At 42.8% G+C, this 27,748-nt stretch overlaps 1 protein-coding gene across 4 annotated transcripts; it reads right to left on the bottom strand.

Annotated features, from left to right (window-relative positions):
- RNASEH2B (ribonuclease H2 subunit B) lies at positions 1 to 27,570 on the bottom strand. 4 transcript variants are annotated; one of them, XM_073583319.1, is made up of 11 exons: positions 27,188 to 27,568; positions 24,258 to 24,329; positions 13,104 to 13,211; positions 11,816 to 11,892; positions 11,129 to 11,246; positions 10,579 to 10,643; positions 9,630 to 9,735; positions 6,341 to 6,422; positions 2,278 to 2,320; positions 1,719 to 1,796; positions 1 to 173 (listed from the first exon to the last, which is right to left on the bottom strand). In XM_073583319.1, the coding sequence occupies exons 1-11, from the start codon at positions 27,249 to 27,251 to the stop codon at positions 66 to 68; spliced, it is 921 nt and encodes a 306-aa protein (XP_073439420.1). In that variant the 5' UTR covers positions 27,252 to 27,568; the 3' UTR covers positions 1 to 65. The 4 variants fall into 4 exon arrangements, with proteins under 4 accessions (XP_073439420.1, XP_073439421.1, XP_073439423.1 ...); XM_073583320.1 differs by lacking the exon at positions 27,188 to 27,568 and adding an exon at positions 26,464 to 26,512; XM_073583322.1 differs by lacking the exon at positions 27,188 to 27,568 and adding an exon at positions 13,714 to 13,729.
- Positions 27,571 to 27,748: the final 178 nt, after the last annotated feature.

The raw sequence follows: 27,748 nt of genomic DNA on the forward strand, positions 1-27,748 counted from the left end.
TAACAAAACAATATTTTTTTATTAAATAAAAAGCAGTGAATTTCCATATAACGGTCTCATTCTTCTTATTTTGAGGTTTTTGGCTTTGGACTAAAAAAAGACGATATGTTTTTCATTCCACTTTTGTCCACTTTAGCCAGGGATTTCTGAGCTGCCGTCATCTTACTATTAGTCTGTGAATTGAAAACACAGTGAATACAGTTTTCCCAAATTAAGCATTCTGTCGGGTCCATAAAACGCAGCACAAATTTCAGTTTGTCAATGAACAATAAGAAACTTGACAACTTATTTCACAGCAGCATCTTCCCGTTTGGTTTCCTACTCACATATGACTTTAACATAACTAATGTGCTTCCGTGTGCTCGAGCACTGTGTAGATCAATCGCCTGGATTATTTTCTGCGCAGTGATTTCTAACTCGGTGCAAACCAGAAAATAAAAAGCGCTACGTGTGAACTGGCTACTACTCACCAGCTCTGGTCACACACAAAACAAGGGAAATTGTAATGTTTAGTATCATGTAAACGAAAAAAATGTAATATTTAAATTGTAAGATCCCCAAATGCCTTTTTCTCTAGCTAAAAGCCTTCACTCAGACAGCCATGATTTTTCCCATGCACAAAAATATTGACTGTCCATCAGTATTTGGTCATTGCGTCATTTTTTACCATCAGTGATTTTCACTAATGAAAAATAAACTGCAAAGATTCTCCTACCCACTACAATGTTAATCGCTGACAATGCATGGATGGCAAAATGCCATCTTTGTGCACTTTATAATTTTCAACTATCCATAGACTTGCATGGGTCATTTAAAAAAAAACAGACATGTGTCTGCAATTTTGTTTTTTCCTGACTGTGGCCACAAAAAAAAAAAAACACTGACATGTGAATAGCTCCATAGTGTCACGGTTTCATGATTGACTGTGGTCTAGGCACGCTGTGACAGCTCAGCCACCCCAATGGAATCTGGAGAGTGCTGCACTGTCTGTTTTGTGAGTTACAGTCCAGTCATCCAATCTGATCCTGGGGTGTGCTGGGCTGTCAGCATTTTGATTGACAGTCCTGCTGCTCAATCTGGTCTAGACTGCGAGTGGTGTTTCCCCAGGTGCTGCCCATTCTCAAATGATTTGCTAGGCATTTAGTTGGCTTGCTGTGAGCAGCAGATTGTCAGTTGTGTAGGCGTGTGTGCACTTGCTCTGTGTCTAACTTCTGATTTTGTTTACGACGTTGAATCTGTTGTGACAATTCTCGTGCATTATCGCTTCTGCTTTCGACGCTCTTCTGACTTCAGGTATCTGACCCCGGACTTTGTCTTTGACTATCTGTTGTACTCCCTAGTTTTGACTTAAGTCCCCGTCACACACAGCGAGATCGCTGCTGAGTCACAAGTTTTGTGACGCAACAGTGATCTCACCAGTCAGGTCTGAGGAGTCGGAGCCCATTTTGGTGAAGTCGGGGTCATGGAAATTGAGGAGTTTGAGTCAGAGGTTTGGCTAACCGACTCCACAGCTCTGAATATAACACAAAAAAGGGCCCCCACATTAGACAGACATAAGATAAGCAGTAAGAAGCAAAAGGCAATCACAGATAGAAAAGCGCCAGAACTATTCAAGGAAATAAACGTAGCTGCCCTGATCTGGTGTAAGAAAAGTGTATTTTACTTAAAATCTTCCTGTATTCGTTGGAAACTAGGAGTTTTAGGGAAAACATGCCCACCTTTTTGCCTTTGTCATTTGAATTATATTTTGAGTAGTCCTCTTCTGCTTCCACAGGCTTGTCAGACACTTTCCGTTTCTGCAAATTTAGATGGGGGAACGTACTCAGTATATTTTTACATAAAAGTCCAGGAGGGAGGGAAAAAAATCCACTTGTTAAGTTGACAACATGATTGGACTAAGTTCTAGTTCCCATCCGGGGAATGAGTACATTCAGCAATCAGAGAAACTTAACTCATCAAGAAATGTCCCAAAAATATAGGTTTCTCTGTGAAGATATGCAAGAGGCCTTGTATTTAAGATGCTCCCAACATCTTGAATACAGAGGAATCCACCCACCAGAGAGGCTCGTCAGACATCTTCCTGCTTACATTCCCCTCCTGCTTCCCAGTTTATCCATTGCCAACTAAATGCAAACTAGCTTTAGGAGTTATACTAAAACCCAAAAATAAACTTTTGCATAAAAAGGTATTAGTGCAAATTATCAGGAAAGAGTTAGTCCTGATTAATGGAAATGCAAGCAGCAGTAAAGCAGGAAGGTGCGGTGCACAAGTAGTTACCTTTGTTGGTGGCTCTGGGGTTGGACTGGAGACATCTGGAAGACTGAAAAGCACAAGGACATAAAAAGGAAGCATCAGTATCTTGTTAAACTTCTAACAGTGGCTGTTTTGTCAAATAATTAAAGGGTCTGTCTCAGTGCTGAACAGGAGGGCATGGCTCTCCTGCCTTCCGGATTCCCAGGGGTCGATATGCTCCTGATGTGGCATTGTTGTGCTGATGGCCCAAACTGTGCACCATCAATGCTGCAAGCAGAGGCAGCTCTCCTCTGCAGCACTTATCAGCAGAGGGCATGGAGGAGGACCGGATACAGTAATCTGCAGAGCAGTGCTTACAAGCGCTAATGGAAAAAGCCACCCCTGGTAGACTACAGGTTTTTTTTTTACCATATCAATTTTTATTCTCAGATTGTATGCAGGGTGTTGGACCATGTGCTACTCTGTAATGTGTTATGTTGTTTGTACAAGTACCCTCTGAATTGAAAAGTGCTGCGGAATAGGTTGACGCTATAGAAATAAAAAAAAATAATCTTGCTATTTCACACTGGCCACTGGGGATTTTTTTTTAGACTCTTACTTCTTGTCATTTCAGGAAGAGCTTTCAGAAATGCTCATTAGAGACAGGATTACAATGTCAGGCCAACACCTCTATGCACAGCTGATGACACAGGATCCAGCACTCACAAAAGGTGATGACACAGCTCCCCCTTCCTTCAAAATAACATGTGCACATGCTCATAAGGTGCTTCAATACAAAAGCATAGGGTCAGGATCATGACTTATTCATGACTTTATTAAGCGGTACCACGTGACCGCTGAAGGAAGGGAGACCGTGGTAGAAGAGGTGGGAGGCTGCAGAGACCGCGCGAGGAGGGGGTAAGTATATGCATCACCTGTCCCCGTTCCAACGCTGCTCGCCGCTGTCTGCCGGGTCCTCTGTCAGTGACGTTTAGGCAGCAGAGGGCGCGATGATGTGGTTAGTGCGCTCCGCGCCCTCTGCCTGAACAGTCACTGACAGAGGACCCGGCAGACAGCGACGAGCAGCGATTGAACAGGGACAGGTGGATATCTCAGGTGCCGGGGTCCTGAGCCAGCGGTGACACCAGCACCTGGCCCCCAGCGACAAGAGGTGAGTATGTCTTTTTTTTGCAGCATCCTATGGGGGGCATACTCTACAGAGCATCCTATGGGGGGCATACTCTACAGAGCATCCTATGGGGGGCATACTCTACAGAGCATCCTATGGGGGGCATACTCTACAGAGCATCCTATGGGGGGCATACTCTACAGAGCATCCTATGGGGGGCATACTCTACAGAGCATCCTATGGGGGGCATACTCTACAGAGCATCCTATGGGGGGCATACTCTACAGAGCATCCTATGGGGGGCATACTCTACAGAGCATCCTATGGGGGGCATACTCTACAGAGCATCCTATGGGGGGCATACTCTACAGAGCATCATATGGGGGGCATACTCTACAGAGCATCATATGGGGGGCATACTCTACAGAGCATCATATGGGGGGCATACTCTACGGAGCATCATATGGGGGGCATACTCTACGGAGCATCATATGGGGGCATAATCTACGGAGCATCTTATGGGGGCATAATCTACGGAGCATCTTATGGGGGCATAATCTACGGAGCATCTTATGGGGGCATAATCTACGGAGCATCTTATGGGGGCATAATCTACGGAGCATCTTATGGGGGCATAATCTACGGAGCATCTCATGGGGGCATAATCTACGGAGCATCTCATGGGGGCATAATCTACGGAGCACCTCATGGGGGCATAATCTACGGAGCATCTCATGGGGCATAATCTACGGAGCATCTTATGGGGGCATAATCTACGGAGCATCTTATGGGGGCATAATCTACGGAGCAACTTATGGGGGCATAATCTACGGAGCATCTTATGGGGGCATAATCTACGGAGCATCTTATGGGGGCATAATCTACGGAGCATCTTATGGGGGCATAATCTACGGAGCATCTTATGGGGCCATTATTAACCTTTGTGCAACATTATATGGGGTGTATTTTGTATGGAGTATCTTATGGGGCCCATCATGAACTGTATGGAGCATTATATGGGGCTCCTGATTCAATATGGATATTCAAAAACATTTAACCTACTGATGTCTCAATTAATTTTACTTTTATTGGTATCTTTTTATTTTTGAAATTTACCAGTAGCTGCTGCATTTTCCACCCTAGGCTTATACACGAGTTAATAAGTTTTCCCAGTTTTTTGTGGCAAAATTATGGGGGTCGGCTTATACACGAGTATATATGGTAAGTTACAGTGGTATTCACATCTCCATGATCCTATCCCAATATGTAGTAGGTGGAAAAATAATAATAGTAGAAAATACCTCCATTAGAATTGTAGTATAGTTATTCTGATTCACTATGTCTCTTTCCTCATGTGCAGGCATTGCAGGACCTTAGGTATCCATAGTTACCACCACTGATGAAGTAACAGTTAGGTATCCATGGTTCCGACCACTAACAGCTAAGGTCCTGCAATGCCTGCACATGAGGAAAGAGACAGTGAATAGTATGCACCTGTACACGCCTGTTTTCTGCTTGAAAGTGACAGTCTTATCTTAGTATCATTACATAGGATGTCCAGTTTACAAAAAATTGTGAAAGGTTTTCTTTAAAGGAAATCTGTCACCCTTTTTAGCCCCTATTAGCTGCCGGCACAGACATCGGGGGCTTATCTACAGCATTACAGAATGCTGTAGATAAGCCCCCGATGTAACCTGAAAGAGAAAAACACGTTATATTATACTCACCGGGGTGGGCGGTCCGGTCCGATGGGTGTCGCCGTCCCGTCCGGCGCCTCCCTTCTTCATACGATGACGTCCTCTTCTCCCGTCCTGTAATGGCTCCGGCGCACTGCTCTGCCCTGTTGAGGGCAGAGCAGAGTCCTGCAGTGCGCAGGCGTCGGGAGAGGTCTGGCGCCTGCGCACTGCAGAATTCTGCTCTGCCCTCAACAGGGTGGAGCAATGCGCCTGCGCCGGAGCCATTACAGGACAGGAGAAGAGGACGTCATCGTATGAAGAAGGGAGGCGCCGGACGGGACGGCGACACCCATCGGACCGGACCGCCCACCCCGGTGAGTATAATATAACGTGTTTTTCTTCTCTTTCAGGTTACATCGGGGGCTTATCTACAGCATTACAGAATGCTGTAGATAAGCCCCCGATGTCTATGCCGGCAGCCAATAGGGGCTAAAAAGGGTGACAGATTCCCTTTAAGGCTACGGTGCCATGATGAGCATTTGGTGAGTTTTTGAGGTTTCTGCACCAATTAAGTAAAATAGGTTACTTGCATTTTTTCTTAAATACGGGACATAAAGAAAATTTCACCAAAAACTGATAGATCCTTTAGGCTGCGTTCCCACTAACAGAAAAAATTCAAGTTTGTATATGATATTTATCACTGTGCTATGACTACTATTGAGAAGAAGTTGCCTGGTGGCAGCACTGTATACAGTAAGCACAGTGTTTTGGAATAATTCAGAGGCGTCAAAGTACGGTTTTAGAAGTGAGGTTAGGCTAAAACGGTGAGCTGAAAACCTTTGGTACAATTTGCTTCTATGCTTTAAATATAGCAGCTAACGTATTAGTCCAATTTAGCAAAGTTCACATATTACAGGGGGATCTTGCTGAAGATTCACCGCGGGCTATAATGTAATGTTGGCAGGATTAAATAAGGCAAGTCAGTCATATTAAGAATTTCTATTCATTACATAAAATAATCGCGCAGAGGTACTGTGTGTGAGAAAAAAAACACCCAAAACCCAACTCAAATTTAACATCCGACTGCCGTGTATTCTTGCTTAAAAAATAAAAGTGTAAAAACATCAGTAAGGTGCACAGAATGAACCAGGCCTTGATAAGATAGAGGTCCATCTATTAAAAAATGCAAAAAAAAAAAAAAAAACGTTTTTGTGAACACTGAAAACAGAACCTCATTCCTAGCGGAGTAGGACTCATACATACTGTTCTTTACATTGATGCCAGAAGCAGCGTGTCACCTTACTTTAAATGTGCAGACAGTTCGCTGCGAAGATCTTCGGGAATGTATTCTGAAATCAGTCCATGAGCATACCGCATATAGTCCTCTGGAAAAACGGAAGGAGACAAAACTAAAATGATGCAAGCAGTTTCTATGTGAAGCTCCTACACATGAAGTACGAGCACAACCTCAAAAGGCGATGTCCCATCTGGCATGTTTAAAGAAGTACTCCTCCTCCCAGCAAAGGTTTTACCCTCTTAATATATTGCAGTCATCATATTATATAGCGCTATGTACTTACAATTGCTCATTTTGCCTTTCTACCCAGCTAATTCTTCTCTATTCTCTGCTCTATGTAGAAAAAGGAAGTCTTTTGTCCCTGCAGAAATCATTCCCCTCTTCAACTCCTGACCCAACTTCTCCCACCTTCCCCTGCCAGCGACTTTTGTAGTGACTCATGAGTCATACAGGGACTGATCTCCTGTTTCTACATTGATTGGCTGAACCCTTCTAAACTCTGTTTTTAATCACCTGATGTCATAGACCTAATGGAAAAAGAAGAATTATCTGTGTAGAAAAGAAAAATGAGCAATTGTAAGTACACAGTGCTAAATAATATGACGACTAAAATATATTAAGAGAATAAAAAACGTTGTTGGGAGGATCAATGCTTCTTTAAAGACATGTATATAGGATAAGCCATAAATGTCTCATAGCTGCAGCTCTCAAGAATGGAGAACAGGGTCCAGGTGCGCATTCTGAGAAACGGAAAGAAATCTGTGCTCGCGCAGCACTCAACATTCATTTCTATGGAAGCCCCAAAAATTGCTGAGTGAGTGTGACGTGTCCTATATGGAACCACCTCTGTATAAGGTCATATGCCTATTTATTTGGATCTATACTCTTCTGGGAAATACAAAGAGGAAAATCTTTCCACCACTCTCCCTTATCACTGTTGCCAATATTACTATACAGGCAAGCAAAATCAAACCATAGTGGAGATGAAAATGACCCCCTCCATGTTATGGTGCCAGATATTAAATGATACTGCGAACCTCCTTCATCCATATCCAATAAAACAGATCTGCCAATAAATCTCTGCACAGTCAAAGCGTCAGCTACAGTGATATATGAAAAGTGCAAGCTTTCAAAAGATGGAATGAAAAAAATACAAAAATCTTCATATTAAACACCTTGCTCTATGGTCAATAGCTTGGACTTTTCTACATTTCTTCTACTTAGCTGAAGACGTTATGCGGCTTTTACATAAGGAATTAACTTTGGATTAAAGGAACAAGGAGCCTTCCTCACCTTAGCGTGACCTGGCATTCTTACACAGGGTGGATTGTATCAGTGCAAACATAACATGATCCAGTTTATGAAGCTTTGGGAAATCTCAGACCAGTGAGAAGAGTTTCAGACAATATTTGCCGAATTGACACAAATGCCTGATTATATAACTGAGCAGATGTCTCTTTATATCTTTTTTTTTTTACCTCAAGTGTTGGCAGGAAAATTTCTGCGTAAGATATTTTTTACAAGCAAACTTTTCCCTATTAATTGGAATGGGTTAAAAAACGCTGCAAAAACGCTGAAAGATTTTACATGAGGAAAATACCGTATTTTTCAGACTATAGGACGCACCGGACCATAAGACGCACCTAGGTTTTAGAGGAGGAAATTAGGAAAATTGAAGCAAAAAATGTGGACAATTCTGTACTTAATATCTCCTATACTGGTATATATGCCTCCACTCATCCCTACCCTGGTATGCGTGGCTCCCCCCCCTCATCCCTACCCTGGTATGCGTGGCTCCCCCCCTCATCCCTACCCTGGTATGCGTGGCTCCCCCCCTCATCCCTATCCTTGTAGGAATGGTCACCCTCATTCCTATCCTGATATGACCCTCATCTTATCCTAGTATGCATGGTCCCATCCCTATCCTGGTATGCAGGGCCCCACCCTTAACCTGGTAAGAATGGCCCCATCAGAAAACATAAAAAAAAAAAAACACCATTACACCTTGCCGGCGCTCCCTCGCAGCGTACTGCTCCAATGCCAGCAGCTGCTTAATGCTTGTAAGCAACACATGTCAGGGACGTCATGTGTTGCTTGCAAGCTGAAGGGCAGCTGCCGGAATACTCAATGCTCTCCATGCCGTGACCTCAGTGCGCGCAAAGAATTGAGTATTCAGTGCTCTGTAACGAGCAAAGTGTCAGTCGGGGCCTTCCTTCTGCTGCCGGCGGTCACGTGTGCCGATACTCAAGATAAATGAATATTCATGGAATGGGGTGAATATTCATTTCTCAGCACACGTGACCGCTGACATCAGCAGGAAGTTTCCGGATTCATTGCTCATTAGAGAGCAATGAATACTCTCTGCTCACACAGGCCCGGCATGCAGAGCATTGAGTATTCCGGCAGCTGCCCTTCGGCTTGCAAGCAGCACATGACGCCCCTGACATGCGCTGCTTACAAGCATTAAGCAGTTGCTGGCATCGGAGCAAGACGCTACGAGGGAGCGTTGGGAAGGTAAGGTAAGTGTACTGTTTGTTTGTTGTTTATGTTTTCTGATGGGGCCATGCATTTCAGGATGGGGGTTGGGGCCAATCATACCAGGATAAGAAAAGGATGGGATCAATCATACCAGGACTGGGATGGGGGTCAATCATACCAAGATGCCATTAAAGAGAAACGAATATTCATTGCCCTTCACGCCCATGGGCGTGGATTGCAGTGAATATTAATGTCTCTTTAGCAGTGGGCACAGGAATTAGCTGTAGCAGCCGGCTCCTTCCTCTGTGACCCACTGCTCTGCCGAAAACGCTCCCCCACCTCCCCACCATAGCCAGAGTCGGTACATAGGACTATAAGACGTACCCCCCCCCCCCATTTTCCTCCACATTTTGGAGAAAAAAAAATGTCTTGTAGTCCGAAAAATACGGTAATACATTGGGTAGAGTAGTACAATGCATGACAAGCTGTAAATGTTTTCATAAGAATTTGGGGAAGTTATGAAATGTCCTATAAATGTCTGTTCTGTTCCTGATCTCGGCTGTTAGTGGAGATGAATCTGTGCTGCACTTTATGTATATGCTCAGTCGTGACCAAGGCTGTAAGGTCAGAGTGAGGGAAATTCAGGAGTCGGAGGTTTGGCTTACGAACTCCACAGCACTGAATGTAACGCTAATAATCTATCAGAGCTACACGTAATAATGTATAAAGTTACTTTCCATGCAGTTTGCCATTCAGGAACACGAGATTTGTCATTTTACAAAAGCTCAGCAAGGACATTATGGGAACAGGCACGCACCTTCTTTTATGTCAGATTCTTGTTTAATCCGAATGTAGCTGGCAGACTGCGTGCTTCCACCCACACATATGTCACTGCCCTTTAGTACTTTAACAGTCTGATCAACCTAAAGAAACAGAATTCCATAACACATTAATGCACTCAAAATGTTCATTGTGCTGACTAGATTCTGGAGATTCCATAATGATTATTGAAAGACCTTCCTTGCAAGAAGGTGGAATAAAGGCCTCTAATACACAGACTAAAGATGGTCAAGCCCACCGATACAGGGCAGAGCAAAGTCCTGTAATGCACTGGACTAGTGATGAGCGAGCGTGTTCAGATAAGGCGTTATCTGAGTGCCTTCAGCGTGCTCAAATAATATGTTCGAGCACCTGCATGTCTCACGGCTATTAGTCAGCGGCATCACATGCGGGAATTGCTTGTGTGTTAGGCAATCCCTGGATGTGTTGCGGCTGTCTAACAGCCACGAGACATGCAGGTGCAGGGGGCTTGAACATATTTTTCAAGCATGCTGAAGAGACACTGTTAGCACACGAGCATGCTCTGATAGCACCTTATCTGAGCACGCTCGCTGATCACCAACTCGCACCTATTAACCAAAAGTTAAATTGGCGCATTATAGAAGTTTGCTCTGCCACTGTTTAAACTGCACAGGCGCAAGATTTGCAGGGATGACAGACGCATCATCCACATCAATCAAGGCAGGAGGATGGCAATTCTGCCAATAGAGGTGGTGAAGACTCTAGATCACAGACGCCCATTGGGCAGGATCAGCGTGGGAGACTTAGACAAGGTATTTCTACGATCTGGAGAGGGAGTTGGGGGCTTATATACACAGGTTGATGGACTACAGTAATAAACCTTAAAGGCTTTAGCTTAAGTAGAGAAAACATGATGACAGGGCTCCTTTAAGTCAGAATTTTACTTTTTTAAAATACAATGTCACCTTTTTCTTCAGCCATGAAAGGGTCTTTTCTTTGCTGTACCTGTAAAATTTCTTGCTGCCAATTTCTAGTTAAGAAAATCAAGAACAAAACAAAGATATTCTTCTTAGTCTGGGGGAGAAGCGTGACAGTACAGAAATCCATAGTAAATATAATAGCGGTATCCTCCCTATAGTCCAGTGCTTCCTACAGCCCCGGATCTGCGCTCACACAAGACAAGCTATGTAACAACATGCATAAAGCACTGCGGCTACAGCAAATCATGGTTAAACGAAGCAGATTTGTGAAGAACAGAGGCGCTTCTAGGTAAATTTTTCAGAATTATTGCATTTATGTGTAAATCAAAGCATAAAAATGCCAGAAAAGCAGCACGTGTAAGTATTTCTAGTCTAGAGGATGTCCCTTAGAAAAAACATTTTTTTTATGCAAATGGCCAAAAACTGCCACGTGGCACATGCTTGTGGTTCAGATGTAAGTGCGAGGCAACTTTGGGTTTCAGATTCTTAGATGCGCATCTTGATGACTTTGTAAATTAGCTTTAGATGTCGTTACCTTTTTCTTCTGTAACATGATGGAGTGATTGTGCTACCTGTGTGCACTGCAGCAACAAGTTACATGATGGAAATTCTTCATCTACCACGATCTGTTCTGCAGGCTGAAATTTCCCTTGCTTTGAAAAAAAAAAAAAAAAAAATTAAGTGTCATTATTATTATCTAGTTAATACAGAAAACCTCACCAGCTACAGTAGGCAGGGCTGGACTTTTGCAGATGAATAAATAGGCGTAAACTCGGGTTTCAAACCAGGGCTGTCGAGTTGGAGCCGGAGCCCATTTTGGTGGAGTCATGGAAATTGAAGAGTCGGAGGTTTGACTTACCAACTCCACAGCCCTGGCACCCCTTTAAGTTAATGCAACGAAGATGAGAGTGAATGAGAACTTATAAGTGGTCCACCATACAAGATAAAATTGAGACAAGTCAGCCATAACAAAAAGGTTTTCTGTTTAGTAGTCACATATCATAAATCAAGAATTGGTGGACATGTATAATGAAAGAAAAAGTGATGCATCTGGCCATGGCAATATGCACCAATCATTTCTCAGAGGCCCATGGGGAAATGAAAGCAGCAAGTGGTTATAACTCCTTTTTCCTTTGCACCAATATTCACATGGTTAATAATAAAGCGCAAGTCATTTTTCTTTTTGCTAAAATTTCAGTGACAAAGCTGGATGACACTGTACCTCTTTGTCAGCTTTGATCAGATAGTACAACGCCAAATACAGAGGATCCACTGGGGTTGCATACAGTAATCTGCCATCTAGAAATGATCACAAGTCAAAATTGCATAAGAAAATTATTGCAACTAAAACTAGAAAAATGATACTTGGATGAGTCATTTTAAGTCAGAATATGAAAAAAAAATGTCCCAACGGGCTCACGCATACAAAAACTAAGAAAATACTTTACATTCCCTATAGATCTTAGATTGTCAATGTGTCCTACATACACCCAATTAGGAAGACCGCAGGCCACATTTATCAAGCTTGGTGTTTTATACGAAAATAAAATGACAGTATTTAATAGCGTCAAACTTCTGAGAAGACACGCCAAATTAAGTTTGGTGCAGTTTAGAGGCTCCACACCTCCTCAACAGGTGCAGATTTGTGCCAAAGTCCCAGACTTGTTTGGAATAGATATATCAACTGACAAAAACTTGGTTGGCGCACCCTCCTGATACTCCATGACCACTTTTTCAACTCTTGTCAAGCAATGTGCAGAAATGTGGGACTTTTTTCAAGATTTTAGAACTTGGCTTGAGCCAAAAACTTTGGTAAATTGCTTGATAAATGTTTGCAAGTGTCTCAAGAAGGACTGTGTGCTGTCCTCCTGCCTGGGGGTAGCAAGGTATTTCAGTGTGTGTGTGTGTGTGTGTGTGTGTGTTCTTGCCTTGCTTATTTCCTTTAAAGTGAATGAAGCAAGAAGTTCTAATGGAGCACTATTTGGTGGCATGGATGGTTATTTTTATCTAAGAAAGGAGAGTTTTTTCTCTTCTTGACGACTGTTGAAACAATAGGTTAGTCAACTATTTTTAAAACCGTTCTAAATGGTTGAAAATACCAAACTAAACTATGCTCACTTTACTAATACCATGTCACTATGCATGAGGTTTATGGGTCATCGCCGGTCTTCATTTTCTGATCAGAGATGATTTCCCTGTCCTGGACATATGACTGCTGCAACCAATCATTGGTCACAATGATGACCCACAACCACCGATTGGCAGAAGCAGTAGCATATCCAGGATACCATTGCTTAAGCAGATAGTGGAGACTGGCAAGTAACTGGGAAAAGTGGTGGAGACCAAGGTGGCAAAGAGTCTAAATGACCTTCTGTATATTTTGCCTGGTTAAATAATCCTTTTAGCCTGGAAGTCAAGAATTCTAGTGTCCGATATTAATTCTGGTTTTAGCAGTGATTGAATTTACTGTATTAATATGATAAAGAAAAGCTGAATTTTATTCTATATACCTTCTTGTACTGTCTGACCAATAAACCATGACCGAAACTCTTCCTGGAAAGCTTTCACTTCACAGACCTGTTGTCCAGAGTTGATAAATAAAAACATGGCTCCTTTATCTATAAAAAGTAGAAGAGACCATAGTTAGCCACCCTGCACAATTTGAGTACCGGCACCAAGTCACAGGGTTTGGGATCACGGATACAACGTCAACCGTTCAAACATTGCTGACCGAACCAAGTTCTGACGCCAACATGTCTCTGATCAGCCTATGCTGAACTCCATGGACTTTGCATAATTGCAATTGCAGTCCATAGAAACACAATTGTGCATGCATACGTCATGATGATTTTATGCAATTGTCGCAGGACAAATACAAACACAAGGAGAGACATTGCTTGGAGCATTGTGAATTGGGGAGAAAAAAAAAAGACAGGGAAAAGATGTGTGCACACCCAATATATTTATTATTTTTCATTTTTTAGAAAATATTTAACATTTATTAGGAACAAGGCACAACAAAAGTCTATAAAAAAAATGATTAAAAATGTACATGCATAACGAAATAGGATGGAATTTGGATGAAATAGTCCAAAAATAGACACTCAGAAAAAGGCACACCTTAAGTAAAGTGATCCTGGTGCAGAAATCAATTTGTTGGATATGATTGTCAAAAATATAGAAAAGACTGGTCAATTCAGAATAAATATATTATATATATTTTATAAACACACACACGTGGACAAATTTGTTGGTACCCCTTGTTTAATTACAGAAAAACCCACAATAGTGACAAATAACTTCAATCTGACAAAAGTAATAAATCAAAAATCTATGAAAATGAACAAATGAAAGTCAGACATTGCTTTCCAATCATGCTTCCACAGAATTTTAAAAACAATAAAAACTCATGAAATAGGCCTGGACAGAAATTATGGTTTCCTTAACTTAATATTTTGTTGCACAACCTTTTGAGGCAATCACTGCAATCAAATGATTCCTGTAATTGTCAATGAGACTTCTGCACTTCTCGGTAGGTATTTTGGCCCACTCCTCAAGAGCAAACTGCTCCAGATGTCTCGTGTTTGAAGGTTGCCTTTTCCAGACAGCATGTTTCAGCTCTCTCCAAAGATGCTCAACAGGATTTAGGTCAGGGCTCATAGAAGGCCACTTCAGAATAATCCAATGTTTTCAGCTGTGTGTTCTGGGTCATTATCCTGCAGGGTGGATTGATTTAAATCACGCCGATTTAAATCATGATTTAAATCACGATTTAAATCAAAAGATTTTTTTCTATTTAAATCGGATCGATTTTAATCATGATTTAAATCACTGATTTAAATCAAAAGGTTTTTTTTTAATATAAATCACGATTAAAATGAGAAGTGAGAGCAGTGTGCATGTGCGCCCATAGTTACACGGACGAAACTAGGGGCAACGATCTAACGCCAGGGTGAGGGGGGGACCCCAAAGTAAGTAAAAATCTTTTTTGTTTTACTATATGGCAATAGGTAGGTGTTTAAAAGCAGCATGTCTTAATTGTATAAACTATTAATAGCCTCCACATTTTGTTCATACTGCCCCTTTAATTCCACACTTCTAGCTTGGTTTCAGTTTTGGTTTAGTTTCTTTTTCCCTGCATTCAGTTGACATGCCCAAACTTGTTGGATAGTCAGCAGTACTTGGCTCAGGCTGTAGTAACATCAGCAGTGCTTGGCTCAGGCTGTAGTAACAATCAAACTTCATAAGTGATCTGTGTGAGCCATGGCAGCAGGTCGTAAGAGAGACCCTATTTGGGTTCATTTTGTTGAGATGCCAGCAGCAGATCTTGGAAAGAAAGGTGCAAGAGCAAAGTGCAAATACTGTCAAAAGGATATCCAAGGACTTGTTTGCCGTTTGAAATCACATTATGAAAACTGCAACCAGAAGGGAAATGAAGATGTTGATAGTGATACAACTAATGTCAATGAACCCCCACAGCTTCTTATGCACCAGGAGCCTAGTACTAGTGGTAAGTCTGGCAATTAATTTACAACCTATTTTTTTAACAGACATTTTACTGGGATGGTTAAAGTCTATGAAAAGAAAAATGATTTAAATCAAAAAAATCTGATTTAAATCAAAAAAATCTGATTTTTTTGATTTTTTTAAAAAAATCAAGATTTTTATCCACCCTGTTATCCTGTTGCAAGGCCCATGACCTGCGACTGAGACCAAGCTATCTGACACTGGGCAGCACATTTCTCTCTAGAATCCCTTGATAGTCTTGAGATTCATTGTACCCTGCACAGATTCTAGACATCCTGGGCCAGATGCAGCAAAGCAGCCCCAGAACATAAGAGAGCCTCCTCCACGTCTCATAGTAGGGACAGTGTTCTTTTCTTGATATGCTTCATTTTTCAGTCTGTGAACATAGAGCTGATGTGCCTTGCCAAAAAGTTCCATTTTTGGCTCATCTGTCCATAGGACATTTTCCCAGAGGCTTTGTGGCTTGTCAATATGTAGTTTGGCAAATTCCAGTCTGGCTTTTTTCAGATTTTTTTCAACAATGGTGTCCTCCTTAGTCGTCTCCCATGAAGTCCACTTTGGTTCATACAATCACAGATGGTGCGATCTGACACTGATGTTCCTTGAGCTTGAAGTTCACCTTTAATCTGTTTAGAAGTTTTTCTGGGCTCTTTTGTTACCAGTCGTATTATCAGTCTCTTTGATTTGTCATCAATTTTCCTCCTGCGGCCAGGTCCAGGAAGGTTGGGTACAGTCCCATGGAGCTTAAATTTCTGAATAATATGTGCAACTCTAGTCACAGGAACATCAAGCTTCTTGGAGATGGTCTTATAACTTTTACCTTTAACATGTTTGTCTATAATTTTCTTTCTAATCTCCTGAGACAACTCTTTCCTTCGCTTCCTCTGGTCCATGTTGACTGTGATACACACCATGTCACCAAACAGCAGGGGGTATCTGTAGCCCTCTATACATGCCACTCACTGATTCCAAGACTGTAGACTCCTGTGATGCTAATTAGTTATTTCTGTGACCATTGTGGGTTTTTCTGTCATTAAACGAGTGGTACCAACAATTTTGACTGTGTGTATGTATATGTGTGTATATATATATATATATATATATATATATATATATATAATACACAACAAATAAATACATAAGATGACAAGCATAGAGACATGATTATCCAAACATATTAAGAGGATAAGCCAAGATGACCATTTTGGGTTTTTCTGTCATTAAACGAGGGGTACCAAAAATTTTGACTGTGTGAGTGTATATATATCTCAAACATACATATACACACACACACACACACACACATATATATATTATACACAACAAATAAATACACAAGATGACAAGTATAGAGATATGATTATCCAATCATATTAAGAGGATAAGTCAAGATGTCTATTTATGACAGAACCCAATGTGTCGCTGCTGGTGGCAGCTTTGTGAGGGGTCCTAAAATGCGCTGCACAAGTGCCCTCTAATATGAACATAGTGTACAGCATTATCAAAATGTGCTGAGTGCATATTCTGTCTTGCGTTCCTTCAGTGAGGAAGTTAATAGACGTGACATGTACATTCTTTGGGCGGCTTCCACTGGAACACCACGCGCTCTATACTGCACAGTATAAAAAGAAAGACAAAAGAAAGATAAATGCAAGAATGACAGCAGGACTGTAGGAGAAGCCACTTCAGGAAACCATCCTCTGAAGTTTTACTGAGGCGGATTCACCCGAGAAACCTCGGCACGCACATGGACAATCCAGTAAAATGCTGCAGCCGATGTAAGTCTTCACATTAGTGACATCATAGCTCATCAGCTCATTTACTATAAGGGCTCGTCCACACTAGCATATAACAAATAGCTCTAATGTTGTTCCTGAAAAGTTGGATTAGTGGAATCGGTATGCGCCAATTTTTCCTCACCTACCATCCGTATGCAATGCGTTTTTATCATCTTTTACATACTAAAATGCTCTATGTAACTAAAAGCTAGTTTTCAAACTAATAAAGCAATCTAATATAGATATAAGTAGACAGAACATATAGCTATCCTGTACACATAATTTCACAAGCCCCCTACATATAACAAACTACACTATGTAAAGCAGTCAATACAAGAGAAGATAGTATTCTGCTACAGATGGATCTGGATAAGTTGGGAACTTGGGCCGAAAGGTGGCAGATGCAGTTTAACAATGATAAATGTAAGGTTATACACATGGGAAGAAGGAATCAATATCACCATTACACACTGAACGGTAAACCACTGGGTAAATCTGACATGGAGAAGGACTTGGGGATCATAGTTAATGATAAACTTACCTGGAGCAGCCAGTGCCAGGCAGCGGCTGCCAAGGCAAACAGGATCATGGGGTGCATTAAGAGGTCTGGATACACATGATGAGAGCATTATACTGCCTCTGTACAAATCTCTGGTTAGACCGCACATGGAGTACTGTGTACAGTTTTGGGCACTGGTGCTCAGGAAGGATATAATGGAACTAGAGCGGGTTCAAAGGAGGGCAACAAAATTAATAAAAGGGATGGGGGAACTACAATACCCAGAGAGATTAGCAAAATTAGGATTATTTAGTCTAGAAAAAAGACGACTGAGGGGCGATCTAATAACCATGTATAAGTATATAAGTTACAATACAAATATCTCTCCGAGGATCTGTTTATACCAAGGAAGGTGACGGTCACAAGGGGGCATTCTCTGCATCTGGAGAAAAGGTTTTTCCACCAACATAGAAGAGGATTCTTTACAGTTAGGGCAGTGAGAATCTGGAATTCCCTGCCTGAGGAGGTGGTGATGGCGAACTCAGTCGACGAGTTCAAGAGAGGCCAGGATGTCTTCCTGGAGCGCAACAATATTGTATCTTACAGTTATTGTTAGGTTCTTTAGAAGGACGTAGATCTGGGGATTTATTCTGACAGAATTTTATAGGCTGAACTGGATGGACTAATGTCTTTTTTTCGGCCTTACTATGTTACTATTTAAGGTGTTTCTAGCCTTATTTAACCTAATAAATAATCTTGGGAAAAAAAACAAACAAAAAAAAATGTAGGCTCCCCCTTTATTTCCTTAATCAGCCAAGGTAAAGCATACAGCTGCGGGCTTGTATTATCAGGCTGGGAAGGTCCCCGGTCAATGGGCCCTTCCCAGCCTAAAAATATAAGCCCGAGGGTGCCCCACAATTGACACATCACAAGATGCGCCAATTCTGGAGCTTGGCCCGGTTCTTCCTGATTGCCCTGGTACGGTTGCAATCAGTGTAATTGTTTATGGAGTTCATGTCAGAAGGCATCAAACCCAGGGGTTAGTACTGCAAAGGCGCAAGTTGAAAGAAAAATATATATCTATTTATATAATTGCCTAGTAATGTTTTAATTTCCTGTTCTGTCTAGATGTCACCGTATCCCAGAATTCCAAGATGAGGAAGTTCACCAACCTATTGTGCGGTACCAGCAGCGGAACACCGTCACACCACACACACACACACACACACTGTACGCACCACTCACACTGCCTCTTGCGCAGTACCACCAGCGCAACACCGTTGAATCTCGTGCAGGCGCAGTGAATCATTCGGCTGATCCCGGCGGCAGATACGCGACGTGTCTACAGGCAGAGGAATCAGGTCACATTAAAAAGAGTTTTCCCACGAACGAAAGTTTATTTTAAAAATTGTCTGTGTCTGGCCATATATGGAATAGACCACATCTCCTGGACAGGGGAGGAAGCAAAAGACAATACTGACTGTTGTGAACTAATTTTCAGGTCTACCAGTTGTGAGTTCTCCTTCCGGGCTCCCTCTGGTGGTAACAGGAGGTAGTGAGGTTGATTTAATTAGTAGAGATCTGCCACCTGATGATGAGGATAACGATTGGATCTCTGGAATCTCAGACTGGATTAAGACAGCCGACGCCCTATTCTGGTGCTGGTGATTCCTTCTGGATTTTCAGGTCTTGGTTTTCAGCTCTGTTCCAGTCATCTCAATCTAAGTGTTTCTGCTAATGTTCACACTTGATTTTGTTGGTCTATTCAGTTTTTTGTGTGGTCAGCCAGCCCCGGCTGGAGCCGTGCTGAATTTCCACTCTTATCTGTATTTGCTAATTTGCTTTTTGTTCCTTATTAGATTGGCCTCTTTTTTGCTCTGTCTCAGAATATTTCAGAGTGCTGATATAGTGGGAGAAGTCTAGGAACTTCAGGGTTAATTTTGTTATCAGAAGTGTTGGACATTATTTTTGTAGGGTTTTTTGGGCAGATTGCAGACAGTGTCTTTCCTTTCCTGTCCTTTCTAGTTAGTTTGGGCCCCATCGTTTGCTCAGCCTATTTTCCTGCCTGTGTTTGTGTTTTCATCTTGTTTCACCGTCAATACATGTGTGGGGGGTGTCTATTCATTTGGGGTCTGCTCTGGGGCAGTTAGTTTTCCCCTTTCCTTGCTTTAGGCTTATTTAGTCCTCCGGCTGTGACGAGGCGTCTAGATTCATCGTAGGAACGCTCCACGGCTGCTGCTAGTTGTGTGGTTAGGATCAGGGGTCTGCAATCTTCATAGTTACCAACCTCTCTGGTTTTCTGTGACTTAGCTTGTTTAGTTTTGCTCCTCGGTGACCCATTCATAACAACTGACATTACAGCAGGGGATCACAGAGGATTCATTTTGTGAGATAAAATATTTCACTGACTGTTTTTAAACAATATTTTACCTCGCAAAATGTATCCTCTGCGATCTCCTGCTGTAACGTCAGTATTGTCTTTTGCTTCCTCCCCTGCCCAGGAGCTGTATGTTCTGTACACGGTCAGACACAGGGGTGAGAAAGACAGAGCACAAGGGGGAGACAGCAAACAGGACAGCACATGAGGGAAGGACACAGCACAGGAAGGAGAGAAACAGAAGACAAGGGGGTTTAGCACATGGGGTAGACAGGTCAAAGAAGAGAGCACAGACGAGAGAAGTCACCACATGCGGAAAGAGAGTGGATAGGTGGGTGAGCACATGGGGGGGGGGGGAGAGATTCTCAACGCTTTAAAGCCTGCCCCCATCGTGACATTACAGCCCTCCCGAGTCTCCATCTAGTATATATATATATATTTGAAAAGACACCCCCCCCGACTCTAGCCATCTTTCACTAATTTATAAAGGAAAAAAAACATCCAATCAAGGGTTTTTGTTTTTAATAATAAACTGGTGAATGAGGGAGTGTCATATGTATGTCATATGTCATAAGCTTCATGCCAGCGAACATTACAAAGCTGACATTAAATCATATAAACCATTACCTAATGTGATGCACCAATTCCAGGGACTTGTATTTTCAGGTTGGAAAGGGTCCAATAACCAGGGACCTTCCCAGACTGATACTATAAGCCTGCAGCTGTCTGCTTTACCTTTGCTGGTTATTATTTAATAGGTTAAATAAGGCTAAACACCTTTCAATGCCACATGAAATGCAGTAAAGGGGGCTAGTTTATATGTAGGGCACTTGTGACATTAAATATCTACAGTAGCATGTAAAAGTTTGGCAAACCGGCTCAAAATTGCTGTTATTGTGAACAATTAAGCAAGTTGAAGATGAAATGATCTCTAAAAGGCCTACATTTAAAGATGACATTTATTTTGTATTTTAGGCAAAAAATATTTAGACAAAAATTACAAAAAGAAAAATAGGCCGATGCAAAAGTTTGTGCACCCTGTATGGTTAGTACCTAGTAGAAACCCCTTTTGAAAGTATCACAGCTTGTAAACCCTTTTTAATCACAGCCGGCCAAGATTCTTTCATTTCTTGTTTGAAATATTCATCCATTCTTCCTTGGAAAATTCTTCCAGTTCTGTGAGATTCCTGGGTAGTCTTGTACACTGCTATTTTGAGGTCTAGCCACAGATTTTCAATGATGTTCAGATCATGGGACTGTGCGGGCCATTGTAAAACCTTCAATTTACACCTACCTCTGCCTATTGTGGATTTCGACGTCTGTTTAGGATCATAATCCATTTGTAGAAGCCATCCTTTTTCAACTTCAGCTTTTTTTTTTTTTTTATAGCTGGTGTTATTTTATTTATTAATTTGTTGAAATTTCATTGAATCGATTTTTCCCTCTACACGTGCTGCAACACAACCCCAAAACATGATTGACACACCGCATGCTTAATGGAAGGCAAGATGTTTTTTCCTGAAATTCTGTGACCTTTTTTTCTCCACACAGCCTCTCACTAAATAAAATCTTGCTTGGTTTTCCAGACCTTATCTTGACCTCCACTGTTTCTGTTAACTGCCATTTTTAAATTACTTTGCAAACTGAGGGAAGGGCAACTTGAAAAGGCTTTATCTTCTTATAGCTTTCTCCTGCTTTGTAGGCCTCCACCATTTTCAGAGTGGTAGCCAACTGCTTAGAAGAACCCGTGGCTGCTACTTTTTGCCAAAAGGTTAGAGGTGGCTTAGTTTTTATACAGCTGGGTATCTTGCACCACCTCGCGTTTCCTAAAGATGATAGTGAACAAGCCATAACACTAAGTCTAATTAAGGTCTGAAACCTTGGCCAAAGTTATCTGAGCACACAAATCTCCAAGAGTGCCCAAACTTTTGCATCGACCCATTTCCCTTTTTGTACTTTTTAAAATAAAAAAAAAAAAAAGGACAATTTTTGTTTTAGCAGTGGTGCCAAACCTTTTACATGCCATTTTATCTATTCTATACTGATGGTTCTGGCTGTAAATTTACTGTACTTGGCTGATGAAATGTCGGGTGGCACATACATGGATGTGTACTGTGTGATTTTTCTTGCACCCATGACTTGCATTGGCGAGTGTGATACAATTCTCGCATCCAACCAAAGCATGCTGCAATTTTTCCCTCAGTCCGATTAGAGTGGAGAAAATACAAAAACCCTAGCAGATGAGCACTGCTTCATTGAATAACATTGGTCAGAGTGCAATGCGTTGTTTTTCCCGCATTGCACCCCCTCCATTTTATACGCCAGGGTGAGCGAGCCCTAAAGGTGAGAATCACTTTCTGCACATAAATGCAGCCGTTGGCAGGAATTTGACATGATGGGAAACCCCCCGGGGTTTACAGCAGGAGGAAGAGTATGAAGCAAGATCCCCATTTTTGTTTTGCTTAAATGAGGAACTTGCACAATATTGTCCTGGTAAAAGTAGCAAGCGAGAGTGATGAGAAGGCAGACGTCTAAAGGGACACCATTAGGGTGGGATTAGTAGTGAAATGTCAGACAAGAGTTCTCAGATGTTTTCCTGCTTCTTCATGTGGGATAGGGAAAGCTCTTGGCTTTTGGGTGAAAAATCAGGATGAACCTAAAATGCACTCTAATCGTTTCCGGAGAACTTAATGTGACGTCTCTAAACTTTTAAGTGCACGTCCAACTGTTCAATGTTTCAGTACTTTTTGCACAAACAGCTGTTCTCTAACAAGGAGCTTAATGGCAAAATTCACAACAGTCTTCCTCATCATGCTGTTCACATTTTGACATCATGAGACCAAGATGACACCTAACAATTGATGAACTGTATCTCGCCATTGTGAGGCTTCAAGCAGGATGTTCTCAGACGAAGAGGCCACTGAGCTTACAGGGTCACAGAGTCATCAGCAGGGTGTAACAGAGAGACTGGAAGAGTAATAGAAAGGCAGAGAAGTGGACCTCTGGCCACATCCCACATTGATGACCGCTTCATTGTAAACAATGCCATTCGGAACCAGATCATGAATGCTACAGAACTCCAGGCACATTTAAGGGAGGCGAGAGGTACCCATGTGTCATGTCAGACCATTTGAAATCATTCACATCATGGTCTGCCTGTTAAATGACCTGCAAGGGTACCTGACCACACCACCGGGCACAGTCCTCATCATCTTGCTTGGGCCAGGGAGCATCTACACTGGACGAGGGACCAGAGAGCCTCAGTGCTGTTCACTGTTGAAAGTCAACTCACACTGAGCAAAAATGATGGCCAACAACGATGTTGGAGACGTGAAGGAGAGAGCTATGCCTCAGCCATTGTTGTCACCAGATGAGCCTTTGGTGGTGGTGTTAGAGTGTGAGCAAGTTGTCTAGTCAATACAGAACTGCCCTACACTTTGTGAATGGTACAGTGACAAGCCAATACTACTGAATAACATCATTAATCCAGTCACTGTGCCTCTGCAAAAGCAACTCAGGCCTAATTTCATCTTAATGGACGACAATGCTCCAGGTAATCGAGGTTGCATCATTAGGGAATGGCTGCTGGAGATTGGGGGGGGGGGGGGGAGCTCAAATGGAGTGGCCTGCACTTTCTCCAGACCTGAAACCCATGGAAAACCTATGGGATCAGCTGAGTCGCCGTGTAGAGGTTAGTAACCCTGTACCCCAGAACCTCAAAGACCTGAGGGCCGCCCTTTAAAAAGACAGATGTCATCCCTTGGCAGACAATAACTCCACTTGTGAACAATAGATGTTGTCATCAAGCCAAGCTGTAATTGATGTTCAAGGTCACATAAGTTATAGAGGCATTGACATTTTTCATTGGGAGGTATACCCACCACTGGTGTTGGATTTTGTTTCAATAGATTGTTTGAGATGAGGAAATTGGCATTGCTTCTACTTAATGCTCGGCTGTCATGATAAAATGTCACTGTAGCTTGAAATTTTCACGTTTTCCATAAATTTTGCCCGAAAGGCAAAAATCCTTATCTTTTTGTGTTTAATGTATATGGAATTGTAAAGGAATAAAAAAAATAAATAAACTCAAAACAATGAGAATGCAGCAAACTGATAAATCCACAGATTCTGCATGAAAAAGCCAATGATTAGCCCCATAAAGTGTCAATGGGGCTACACCACAAGCAGATCCAGCAGCCTATCTTCTCTGGCGTTAGGACAATCCTCAGTATAGTGCTCCCGCACACCGTGGCACGGTAGTTTCTGATGGAATGAAATTAGTATGTAATGGCGGGGACAGACACCAACGTTACATTCTTCTGCAAGGCTCTCGGAAAGGCTGTGTTCACACAGTTGTATATCAGGGCCCTTATACGGTCTACAATGCCCAAACTAGCCACAAGTCTCATGTGTCTAGACCTGTGTCAGTCCGGGCATTGTGATGATAAACAGAGCAAGGACCGGCAATGAGAACCATCATCACCTGTCAGGGGACTGCGGAGCTTGGCAAACAGCGTTTTATCACTTGGCTTCTTTGCATCTTCTTTAAGCGAATCTGAAATGAGAAATAAAGAAATGAGAAACCTGCAGTCTGTAAATCATCACAAACAAGAACATAAAATAGAAAAAAAAAAAAATGACATAAAAAGTTCTCAAGACGTGTTTCATTCACATAGAATACAATAAATGATGCACAGATCTCGTCCCAGAGGGTCGTTATTAGATACTGATTCATGAAGCAACCTCGGCTTATTATGTATCAGGGTACAGTCCCACGTTCAGGATTTGCTGCGGTTGTGACACTGCCAAATATCCGCACCTATTGTGCAAACTAGCGCATTTATGCTTTTTACACAGGGGATTTTCCTCACTAATGTAAGTCTATGGGGGGAAATCTGCATGCGAACCTGCAAGAGAAACTGACATGCTGCGGATCTGAAAGACGCAGCACATGTCACTGTCCCCAGGTGCACAAAGACGCACAGTGCACACGGGATTTCTAAAAATCCCATCCACTATGCTGAAACACATAGTTGCTGTGGTTTGACGCTGCGTAAATACGTAGCATCCAACCCACAGCAATTCCTAATTGTGGGCAAATACCCTTAGCATCGCACCGGGGGGAGCACAGATCGCAACGGGAGGAGGGGGCACAAAGCTGCATATCCAGAGCCTAAAGGCCCCGTTACATTTAGTGATGCACCAGCGATCCCGACCATGATACGACCCGGTCATGATTGCTCGTGCATCGCTAAATGGCCGCTAGCGAGATGCCAAACAGGCAGATCTCACTAGACATGCAGCAGCGGTCGTACTCACCTGTCAGACGCGGTGAGGGTGACGTCTTCCGCCTGCGCCCATGGCTCGCTCGTCGGCGCCAGCAGGAAGAAACGAGAAATGGACCAGGCCGATCTCGCGCAATCAGCGACAGACAGCGGGGGAGCCGGTCGGAGGTAAGTGTCACATGTAGCGATATCGTTGCTGCGTCACAAAATCGGTGACGCTTTAGCGATATCACTATGGGTAAAGGGCCCTTAAGTGTGCAGCTGGTGACATCACTGCCCTATTAACATAAGTGAAAAAAAGCAGCCAATCAGTTGCCAGCTCTCACTGGTACACTACCGTTCAAAAGTTTAGAGTCACTTAGAAATTTCCTTATTTTTGAAAGAAAAGCACAGTTTTTTCCAATGAAGCTAACATTAAATGATTCAGAAATAGACTGGTAAATGACTATTCTGGCTGCAAGCGTCTGGTTTGTGATGCAATATCGTCATAGGTGTATAGAGGCCCATTTCCAACAACTATCACTCCAGTGTTCTTATGGTACTTTGTGTTTGCTAACTGTGTAAGACGGCAAATGGATGGTTAGAATAGCCTTGAAAACCCTTGTGCAAGTATGTTAGCACAGCTGAAAACAGTTTGGCTGATTAGAGAAGCTATAAACCTGACCTTCCTTTGAGCTAGTTGAGAATCTGGAGCATTACATTTGTTGGTTCCATTAAACTCTCATAATGGCCAGAAAAAAAAACAAAAAAAAAAAAACTTTCAAGTGAAACTCAGTCTATTCTTGTTCTTAGAAGTGAAGGCTTTTCCATGCGAGAAATCGCCAAGATACTGAAGATTTCCTACAACGGTGTGTACTACTCCCTTCAGAGGAGAGCACAAACAGGCTCTAACCAGAGTAGAAAGAGAAGTGGGAGGCCCCGCTGCACAACTGAGCAACAAGACAAGTACATTAGAGTCTGTAGTTTGAGAAATTGACGCCTCACAGGTCCTCAACTGGCAGCTTCATGAAATAGTACACACAAAACGCCAGTGTCAACGTCTACAGTGAAGATGCGACTCCGGGATGCTGTCCTTCGGGGCAGAGTGGCAAAGAAAAAGCCATATCTGAGACTGGCTAATAAAAGGAAAAGATTAATATGGGCAAAGAACACAGACATTGGACAGAGGAAGATTGGAAAAAAGTGTTATGGACAGACGAATCCAAGTTTGAAGTGTTTGGATCACACAGAAGAATATTTGTGAGATGCAGATCAACTGAAAAGATGCTGGAAGAGTGCCTGACGTCATCTGTCAAGCATGGTGGAGGTAATGTGATGGTCTGGGGTTGCTTTGGGACTGGTAAAGTGGGAGATTTGTACAAGGTAAAAGGGGCCATCACTCCATTTTGCAACGCCATACCATACCCTGTGGACAGCGCTTGATTGGAGACAATTTCATCCTACAACAGGACAATGACCCAAAGCACACCTCCAAATTATGGAAGAACTAATTAGGGAAGAAGCAGGCAGCTGGTATTCTATCTGTAATGGAGTGACCAGCGCAGTCACCAGATCTCAACCCCATTGAGCTGTTGTGGGAGCAGCTTGACCGTATGGTACACAAAAAGTGCCCATCAAGCCAAACAACTTGTGGGAGGGGCTTCTGGAAGCATGGGGTGGAATTTCTCCAGATTACCTCAGCCAATTAACTGCTAGAATGCCAGAGGTCTGCAATGCTGGAATTGCTGCAAAGGGAGCATTCTGTGACGAAAGCAAAGTTTGAAGGAGAAAATTATTATTTCAAATAAAAATCTTTTTTCGAACCTTGTCAATGTCTGGACTAGATTTTAAATTCATCTGGCAACTCATTTGATTAATAAAAGTACGAGTTTTCATGGAAACCACAAAGTTGTCTGGGTGACCCCAAACTTTTGACCGGTAGTATAGTTTGTAAATGACCGCTGCTATGGAGAACCCGCTCCTCTCCAGCCACTTGTGATCATCAAGGAAAGGCCGCAGAACCCCACAGCTCCTGCAGGGTAGTGACACCCCGCCAGTCGCGGCCGCCTGGCCACTGCAGCTGCGCCACAAAGCGGTAGTAAAAAAAACCGCACACTATGACGGAACACATGCCGCCAGCTGTCTGTACCTGGAGCTACGAGCACCCACTGGTCGCTGGGCGCATACACGGGCTTCCTCCTCCTGGTCGCCATGGTACGAGCCGCACAGCAGCAGAAACTTGGCGCGCTCCGGGCGGGTCCGCAAGACTGAGCGGAGAAGGGAGGACGGCGTCTTTTTTTTTACCGATTGTTGCACTAGCTAACCGTCCACAGAGGCAGAACCGAGGGAACAGCGCCGGCTGCGTGCACACTACACCGTACGACCGAGAGTCTCAAGAACGGAGCAGAACTTCAATTTGTGATACAAACAGCACAACACAAAACACCCCCCTATGGGAGGACGCGATGGTAGCGTCCGAGCGCGGGTTGTTGATGTGCGCAGCTTCTACCCACAGAGCTTCCTGCCACAGGGTGACGTATGTAAGGCGGCGAGTATGTAAGGAGGCGTGTATTCAGAGGGCGTGATGTCACACAGGGGGCGGGGGCGTATTTACAGGGGGCGTGTATACTAGAAGACCATGATGAATTCACAGGGGGCGTATATACAGATGGGGCAGTGACTTGTACAGGCTGGGGTTTGTATACAGGGG

Source organism: Dendrobates tinctorius, unplaced genomic scaffold (assembly GCF_039654945.1).
Source record: "Dendrobates tinctorius isolate UK_male_01 unplaced genomic scaffold, ASM3965494v1 ptg000075l, whole genome shotgun sequence".
NCBI classification, from domain to species: domain Eukaryota; kingdom Metazoa; phylum Chordata; class Amphibia; order Anura; family Dendrobatidae; genus Dendrobates; species Dendrobates tinctorius.

What these genes read in the sequence shown, in the direction of transcription:
- RNASEH2B (XM_073583319.1), bottom strand. Translation starts at nt 27,251, where the DNA reads ATGGCGACCAGGAGGAGGAAGCCCGTGTATGCGCCCAGCGACCAGTGG. An exon ending in TGATCAAAGCTGACAAAGAG is followed by an intron (nt 11,247 to 11,815) that starts GTACAGTGTCAT and finishes TTTTTTTCAAAG; the next exon opens with CAAGGGAAATTTCAGCCTGC. An exon ending in TTTCATGGCTGAAGAAAAAG is followed by an intron (nt 9,736 to 10,578) that starts GTGACATTGTAT and finishes CTGTTTCTTTAG; the next exon opens with GTTGATCAGACTGTTAAAGT.